At 51.5% G+C, this 9,216-nt stretch overlaps 1 protein-coding gene across 2 annotated transcripts in view; it reads left to right on the forward strand.

Moving 5' to 3' along the window:
• The first annotated feature begins 9,063 nt into the window (after positions 1–9,063).
• Ndufv3 (NADH:ubiquinone oxidoreductase subunit V3) overlaps positions 9,064–9,216 on the forward strand; it is a 10,110-nt gene continuing 9,957 nt past the window's right edge. The window contains exon 1 of one of the 2 annotated variants that reach the window (XM_010636501.3): positions 9,064–9,196. In XM_010636501.3, coding sequence (XP_010634803.1) covers positions 9,149–9,196 — 48 coding nt within the window. In that variant the 5' untranslated portion in view covers positions 9,064–9,148. The remainder of the gene's footprint in view (positions 9,197–9,216) is intronic. The other variant, XM_010636502.3, reaches the window with a different exon arrangement.

A 9,216-nucleotide genomic window follows, 5' to 3' on the forward strand; every position in this document is an offset into this window, starting at 1 on the left:
CGAGGAGACGCCCGCCCGCCGCTCTGCCTGCTGGAACCTTGACGTGCGCGTGCGCGGCAAGTGCGCCCTCTCCGCGCACTTGGGGACCTGCCGGCTTCGGGCCGGCTATCCTGAGCCGGTTACGCTTCAAGCTTGGCTGCAAGCGCCCGCCTGTGTTCATCCTCTCTTCCAGACTGGGTAGAGCCAGCTCTGGGACTTCGTGCTGGACAGAGTCCCCCGTACCCTTTTGGTTGCTGACAAATGTCCTCCAAGAAATTGTTCTCAGGATGTGGCCACGGGTGTGGGTGTCACTGGCGGGGCCGAGGCTGAGGTCGTGGAAGCGCGCCTGCTTCCCTCCACAGAGACACGCCAGGAAGAGAACTGGAAGTGATGTGTCTGCCCTGCTGGTGGTTATTCTCCACTGTTCTGACGCAGTCGCGGCATAGTCGGGGAACAAGCAGAACACAGGGCCCTTTTAGAAACATGTGTTTTCTCCTGGGACAGTCAGGATTTAAAAGTTATTTTCGCTACGAACCAACACTCCACGCTGGCCTACGGCTGCCCAATACGTTTTGGTTGGGGTTTTGTTTGTTGTACCGGGGATCGAACTCGGGCCCTTGCATTTGAGAGGCCGGCGGCAGAACCACTGAGCCAAATCCTCAGCCCTGTTGGTTTTATTTTTTGAGACAGGGTCTGGCCACGTAGTCCAGGCAGACCTCGGACTCCTCCTGGCAATCCTGCCTCCGTCTCCCAAGTGCTGGGATTACAGGCGTGCACCACCATTCCCAACCCAATATGCTATTAAAAGCAGAACAAAGCTTGACTTTTATTTTGTATCTTTGTTGTTGTAAGTCTTGGGCCAAATCTCTTTTATCAACTCCTCACAGGAATATGTTGCTTTAGAGAGTGCCTGTCTAGGAGCTGGCCTGACAGGGTTGATTAGTCCTGAATATACAGGATCACATTTCCTTTCTAGACTGAGGACACCGGATAAAATGTTTATAAGAACATTCAGCTATGTCCAGAAGTCTAGTCATACTCCTAAGCCTGTGGTCAGCTGGATTCCAGGAAAGGTAGGGCCCCACAAGATTGAGACCACTACAGAGCCATCACTGGAAGCAAAAGCATCCTTCACCAGGACTAAGATAATGATCACCCGGACCCTAGCCCACCAGCTAGTCCTTGAAAGCTGGCCTCCACCTCTGGGGGTGGGCCAGTCTGAACCCCTGTATCACAATGTCCCCCCTCCAGCTGGAGTTCTTTCCTGTCTTCCCTCTAACTTTCCAAAGAAGGCATGTTTTTCCTTTAAATGTGTCCTTTAGTTTCAGTTTCCATTTCTACTAAAGCAGGGACCCAAGCCAGCTGGTGGCAGCTCCTCAAGATCCTTCCTGTCTCCTCCAGTCCTCCTTTCACTTTGAGCTCCAAGCCCAGGATCATACGGTCTCTCCTAGGCTGGATGTGGTTCCTCTGAGGCTGCTCCTCCTGGTCCAGAGACCTACACCCTAGAAAGATGGACTCTGCCCCACATGCCTGACCTGTCATGAAGAAGCTAACCTCGTGGGGAGGACAACCGCAGGAAACACCAACATGAAGAGTGGTGGGATGGAAACAAGGACTCCTGGCCTACACCAATTCTAAAGTCCCGTGGGAGACTAGTCACGCCCCACACGAGTGGGGTGTACCTTGATCGCCCTAGATCTGCTTGCTGGCAGCATCTCCCCAAACCACATTTAATGCACATTCTTCTCTGTTCTCTTAGGTGTCCCTCTAAATGCTACGTGAAAACTGGCCAGGTCTTTCTTTAGCTCCTCTTTTCTTCTGTAGTGCCTTTACATGTTGGGGTAAAAGAAATGCAGGGTAATTTGGGGTTTTGCTATACTGGGTGATTAAACCCAGGGCCTCACCTGTGCTAGGCAAATGGTCTACCACTGAGCTAAAACCCAGCCCTGAGTAACTGCACTTTTATGATGTAAGGTGATTTTTGTTCAAGTCCACGAGATCAGTAGGTACTTTTTTCTCTGATGTTACTGAGCGATGATTTTATGTTACTGAGCGTTGATTTTCCCAAGGTTCGCAACTGCACAGCTTTGGTCACAGTTTGTTTGCTTCTAACTTTCCTCACCATGGTTCCAGTGTACACAACCAGTTTCTTCATGGCTGTTCCATCCTCTCATCCCAGAGGCAATGCCTCGTGTTTCAGGTTGCTTTACAGTAGGAGTTATACCTAGGTACAAACTGTCATTTGTAGCATGCATACTTGCACTGTAGTCCCCCAGAAAGTTCAACAACCTCCTGGAAATTGTGGCCAATTTTATAATTGGTCTACCACATACACCCAGAGTGCGCATGGATCTTTGTTTCCCATTAAGTAATTCTTGGACTATTTTCTGTGTTGTTTCTCCCTCGTAGTGAGGTTTTAGGAAGCTGAGAATCCTCCTTTAAAACAATAAAATGGGGCTTACAAACTCAGTTAAATCTCATACCTACAGGCAAAATTGATAAACGCAATATGAAAATCCTTGAATTTTAAAAAATTTATAAGTCAGGTGCAGTGCTGCACACCTGTAATCCCAGCACTGGAGAGGCTGAAGCAAAGGGATCAAAAAGCCAATAAATAAATATTTTAAATTTTTATAAAAGCAAAAACAGAGACACCCATCAGTTTCACGGTGATCGTACTAGGCCGAACAGTGGTTCCCCAAAAGACACATACACTGGAACATATGAATGTGACCTTATTGGGAATAAAGGTCTTTGTGAATGTTTTGTTCTGAGATAGGATCTTACTATGTAGTTTAGGCTGGCCTTGAATTCAAAATCATCCTCCTCCTACCTCGGCCTCCCAAGTGCTAGGATCACAGGTGTGCAACCCCACACCTGGCCAAGAAGTGTCTGCAAATATAAGAAGGACCCCAAAGTAAGGTCATCCCGGATTTGAGATCATCCTAGGTGGGCCATGAACCCAGCAACAAGTGTCCTCAGTAGAGAAAAGGGAGAAGACACAGGGAAGGCCATATGAAGAGAGAAGCAGAAATTATAGTGACATGTCCCCAAGCCAAGGGTTTCCAGCAACAGTGGAAACTAAGAGACAGGAAAGAAGTTATCCCCTGGATCCTTCAGAAGACTCACAGCCCTGCCAACCAGCACCCTGGCTTCAGAACTGTGAGAATGCATTTCTGTTGTTTTAGAACACTGGGGCCACGGTGAGTGGATCCAGAGCCAACCTCACCCATCCCTTAGTGGATAGTCTGTGCTCTGGACTAGAGAAACCCTGATTGCTCTCAGAGCCAGACCCTCTCTGCTGTGGAAGTAAGACGTAGTGAAAGGAACTGTGGTCATCAGTGACTTTGGTCATCGGCAATGGCTCTTGGTAGGCCGTTGAGTAAGAATAGTCTACTAGCACAGTGAATCTGCTCTTTAAGATAATTTCTTCACCTTAATCATGAAGGAACTTGGGTTGAATCCCATTCATAAGAGCAAGTGTTGGCCAGGCCACAACAGAGGGCATGTGGGATGGTCAACTTTATGCCCCAACTTGACTGGGCTGTTGGATGCCTAGGTGAACAGGGAAACATTAGTTCTGGGAATAGCTCTGATGTTCTGGAACAGACAGGCATTTGAATCAGCAGACTGAGTAAAGAAGTTCCATCCTCACCAATGTAGGAAGGCAGCATATAACCCTTCACAAGCCTGTATTGGCCAGCTTTGCCATCGCTGGGACTAAACACCCAGCACCCATGACTTAAAGGAGGAGAGTCTTAATTAGGCTCACGGTTTCCAAGGTTTCAGTCCATGTTTTGCTGGCTCCAAGGAAGGAATATGATGGCTGCAGGAACATCATGGCAGAAAGGCAGGGCGGACCAAGCTGCTCCATTCATGCTTGCAGAGAGAAAGGAACCAGAGACTAGATATAGTTCCCAAGGTCACACTCCCATGACACACCCAGACGTGTGGTTTACTAATTCTCAAAGCAGCTTTCAAGCCAATTGAGTTGACAAGCCAGGTTAACTGACACAGGCACAAAAAGGCCAGAAAGGCAGACAGGGTTAATCTGAATTTGTTCTCGCTAGGAGTGGGACATCCATTGTCTCCCTCCTGATCCTTGGGCTACCTCGGTCTGAATCACACCACTGGCTCCCCAGGCTCTGTAACCAGGTGGCAGGTCTTTGGACCTCTCAGCTTCAACACTGCGTGAGCAAGCTCCCAAATAAATCTTCTCTTAAATGTACACCCTGTGGGTCTCCTTTAGTGGAGAACTCTACGAGTGTGACAGAACGATAGGACTGGGGAGATACTGCTGGGCGTGGTGGTGCACACCTGTAATCTGAGCTACTGGGGGAGCTGAAAAAAACAGGAGGATCGAAAATTAAGGTCAGTTTGGGCAACTCGGACCAGATCTCAAAATAGACAAAAAGGGCTTGGGATGTAGCTCAGTGGTAGCACACCTGCCCAGCATGTCCAGGGCCCTCGGTTCAATCCCTAGCAGTGAAAAGGGAAATGCTGACTAACCGCAAAATGTCATCAAGCGCCTCCTTTCTAACGGAGGAAACAACCGGAGGCCCTGCTGCACCACCGGAAGTGGCGGGGACGGGCTGGTCCCAGCTCCTGGAGCAGGGTGGGTGACATCCACGCTGGAGCAGGTGTGACCTCCAAGTAGGAAACCTGGTAGGGCTAAGCCAGGTCCCGGATCTGCCCCACAGGTCTGAGCGGAAGGCAAGGGCCCATCAGCAGCCCTTCAGAACCAGCCAGATGCCATGCGCGGGCCACCATCTGTGAGCCCATCGGGACATCAGTGAGCCTCAGGGGAAGAATGCCTGTCTTTGGTTGCCCGTCTTCTGCCTGTCAATTTAACACTCATCAAAGCTCCAGTGAATTTCAAGACCGATTTAATGGACAAACAAATGCCAGGGTTTTGTTGTGTTTTCCAGAATCTCTTTCTCAGGGCCGGGGATTTAGCTCCATGGTGCTGCCACCTGCCTCGCAAGCTCAAGGTGCTGAGTTCCATCCCTAGTACCAAAACAAACAAACAAACAACAACAACAACAAACCCCACAAAAGCTAAATCTCCTTAAGGCGCAACCCTGTCTTATTTCACTCTTTCTGTCTGTAGCTCTGGGGAAAGGTGGGAGATCCAGGGCCTCAGGCATGTAAGGAAAGTGCTTTTCCCTGAGCTACTGCCTGACTCTCAGAATCTCCTGGAAACATCATGCCCACCCCACCCCCACCCCACAGAATCGGTGTGCTGTGGGAGTGAACCTGTCCCTGCATCTCTGAAGTTTTGCCAGCTTCCTCACACTCTGCATATGAAGTGTGCATGCCTGCTCCTATTAGTGAGGACAATTGGGATAAAGTTCTTGTAAAGTCCTTTCTGGTGCATATCTGTTCTCTTTCTCTCTTCTTCCTCTTCCCCTTCTCCCTTCCCCTCCCCCTCCCCTCTATCCCCCCTCTTCCCCTCCCTTTGCCCTCCCTCTCACTTTCCCCATGTTGCCCACACTGGTCCCAGACCCCTGTGCTCAACTGATCCTCCTGCCTCAGCCTCCCGAGGACCTGGGACTCCAGGCACACACCACCCCCCTTTGCTCCCTCTCACTTTCCCCATGTTGCCCACACTGGTCCCAGACCCCTGTGCTCAACTGATCCTCCTGCCTCAGCCTCCCGAGGACCTGGGACTCCAGGCACACACCAGCATGGCACTCTATGACAATGTTACCCTCTGCACCTGAGTGGGTTTCCTCCAGCCTAAGGACTTATGTTACACACATTTAAACACACATTGTTCTCATACAATCAACCGGAAGAAATGCTAGGTTGTGAGAAGGAAAGGGAGGTCTTTCTTTCGATTATTCCTAGGGATCCATGGCTTCTCCCAGGCTTGACTGGTGTGCTTGGCTGGAGCTGTTCCATCCTCACAGCTTGGGCAGGGAAACCTGCTTGTACCAACACTGACCTTTCACGGTACCTCCCCGCCTGGCACCAAGTAGCCCATGTGGATCTTGAATTTTCTGTCCTCCAAACGTGGAAGCAGAGATTTTCTGAAGACAGCTGAGTTGCACTGCAGAATGAAGCGAAAACCCAGGCCCTGGAGTGGTGAGTGGATTCCTGATTGGTGTCCCAAGCACCGTCATCCCAGGCCCACGGTGGGCAGGTGAGGACAGGTTTGTCAGGAGGGCCGAGGGCCGGGTGAGCCCGGGGAAGTTGCATCTCCACCTCACCGTCATGCTGCACTGCACTTGCTTGGATCATGGGCCCTTCCCCTGGCTTGCTAGGATGCTTACATACATTTTTCTTCTACTTTCCTATGGTTTTTCATTCCAAATTTCATGATGAATATTAATCCCCAGTGCAGGTGTTAAGAGGTGGGGCGTATGGGAGATGAGGTGATGGGTCCTGTCTGCAGGAAGGGTTAGTGCTGGGGTTTGTCCCTTCTGTCCCCTCTGCCATGTGAGGACACAGCATTTGTCCCCTCCGGGGAATAGAACCGGGGCCTTCTCCCTGAACTGCACCCCCGGCTTTTTTATTTTGTATTTAAAGATGAGTCCTCACTAGGTCACTAAGTAGGCTGCCTTAAACTTGGATCCTCTTGGAACCTCAGCCTCCAGAGTTCTGGGATCACAGATGTGTGCCACAAAGCTCTGTTTTGTTGTGGCTCTGGTTGTATGTCCTAAAAATTACTGATGTCAGGCATCTTTTCAAGTCCTCATTGTCCACTCACATATTTTTAGTAGTGAAATGTCTGTTCAGACACTTGGACCATGTTGTATTCAGGGTTTTTTTTGTCTTTTTGGTTACTGTGTGCCATGACTTATATATTTTTTCTTTTTTTGTGGGGGGTGTCAAGACACAGTCCTGCTTATAGTGCAGCCTGGCTTTATTTCCTAAAGTGCTCACATCTGGAAGCTTCTCGTGGTGTCTCTAGCTGTCCTTGAGGGCTCTGCCAGCAGACACCATGGTCAGCCACAGTGCTGCTGTGAGGCTGCCCTCGGACACATCTGACCCTTGCAGGGAGGGGAGGGGAGCCCCGCCGGCTGCTTCTGGGCCACCTGGTCAGGGTCAGGGCTGGGTGAGCTGCCTCCCCGGGGTTTGGCCAATAAGAGGCCAGAGCCTGGTGGAGGGCTTGGTGAACAGAGGGGAAAGAGAAACAGAGACACTTTGTCTCCTGGTAGCCCCTGTTCCTGCCAGACAAACCCAAAGGGTCCCAGCTCCCGACAAGTGACCCACCGCAGGTCAAGCAGCATCACCTCCCTCCTGTGTCCACCAGAAATGTGTGCATTTAACCCTAAATGTAAGTGACAGCAGGACCTGAGAGACGACCCCACCAAGCCTAGACTGAGCTACAACATTTCTCTGCTGGGAGGTGGCTTTGTCCGGGTCACTGTCACTGAAGTGCAGCTTTGCAAGGGCTGTCCCCCCTGCGGGGGTCCCCAGCCCACTCCCATGTCCCCTTCCTGGCCCATCCCCAACTCTCCTGAGCGCCAAGGACCAAAGCTTGGCTTACTGAGATTGCCCCAGACTCCCAGGGTACCCGGGCTTCTCGTGATTTCTGCTTTCTCTGTAGGGACACATTTTACTCGCTTTTAAGGTCATTTAAAGCCAGGTTCAGTCCGGCATGCCTGTGATCGCAGCTTTTGGGAGGCTGAGGCAGGAGGGTCACCTGGAGTTCAAGGCCAGCTTGGGCTATATAGTGAGTTCAAAGCCAGCCTGAACTTCATAGTGAGACTGGGTCTCAAAAAGGGATCCAACAGGGCTGGGGATTTAGCTCAGTGGTTCTGCCACCTGCCTTGCAAGCGCAAGAGCTGAAGTTTGATCCCCTGTGCCCCCAAAAAGGGGGGTCCAAGAGACAGAGGGAGGAAGGGAGGGGAAGAGAGGATTAAAAAAATATTGAGAAATGTCATGTATACATACCAGCTACCCATGATGAATATAATCATTATGGACTACAAACACGTACCAATAAAAAATTGTTTTTGATTCATTGTGGTGGTGTGGGCAGCTCCATCTTCCCCAAAACACTTATGGGACACTGTGCTCGGGGAAGGCAGTGACCCAGCAGGAGAGCATGAATCAATAGTATGAGAAGCAGGCTGGTATCCACACCTACTCCACGACCACAATCGTGGCTCCCCTTGGGGCAAGGTGTTTGCACTGATAAACACAGAGATGACAGAAAGCTTCCACTTCTAAGCTGCCTAACCTGGTCTTAGCGATGGCCCAGGCCCAACACGAGCCCAGGCCTGCCCAATGGGCAGTGAGTGGTGGTGCCCACGGGACACGGGTGAGAGTCTGATCAGACGCTGCAGCTGCAGCTAGAGAGAGGCTGGCACCAGAGACATTGTCCCGCCATACCTGAAAACCCGCAGTGTCCACAGGAGGATCAAAAAGGGCCCAGAAACTCCAAGGGCACGCTTTGTAGGGCTGCGGCTCTGGGGGATATTCCAATTGAAGGCTGAAAGGCTAAAGGTAGAGAAGGGAGAGGCAGCCAGGTGGACGTTCTGACCTACCCTCCACAGACACCGAGAGAGCGGAGCACTGCCAACAACCAGGTGGGATCGAAAAGTGCTGTAAAAAAAAAAGTTTCCCCGCGGTTATTTGACTGTGGGGAAGCGCCGGAAGTCACTCAGGGCCAGAGCTGGTGAATAAAATGGACGAGGATACAGCGCCATGTTTTCACGAGCTGCCTTTCTGTTGGATGGCCTGTGAAAGCAGCATTTATGTCACACCTCATAAAGATACTCAGGAAAAAAAGACTCCAGAGCTGCTTCAGAAAGTGGCAAGGACGAAGGTATGAGTGTTTTCGAAGAGGCAGACGTGGGGGAGCACGCCAGTAATCCCAATTCTCAAGAGGCTGAGACAGGAGGGTCACCTCCAGTTGAAGACCATCCTGGGGGAGAACAGCAGATGGCAAACGCCCCGCGCCTCCCAAGGTCAGCACCTGCGGGGGCGGGGCTTCGCGCTCCTGCCCGTGATTGGAGGCCTCTGCTCTGGGGGTGTGACTTCAGGGCGGTGCACTGGGAACCAGGAAAATGCTGGGGATGCGCGCGCATACCTATGGCTCCGCCCTGGTCCTACTAGCCTGTGATGGGCTCAGTTGGCTTTGAAGGCGGGTCCTCAACCGGCGTGGGCGCGCAGGGCGCGTCCTTCAGAGCGACGTCGGCCCGCCCACGCCTACGCCATGGCTGCCCGGTTTGTTCTGCGGCGGGGTCAAGCTGAGGCGCTGAAGGTAAAGACTAGTCGGCCAGG

Source organism: Fukomys damarensis, unplaced genomic scaffold (assembly GCF_012274545.1).
Source record: "Fukomys damarensis isolate Sample0158 unplaced genomic scaffold, DMR_v1.0_HiC HiC_scaffold_24, whole genome shotgun sequence".
Lineage (NCBI taxonomy): Eukaryota > Metazoa > Chordata > Mammalia > Rodentia > Bathyergidae > Fukomys > Fukomys damarensis.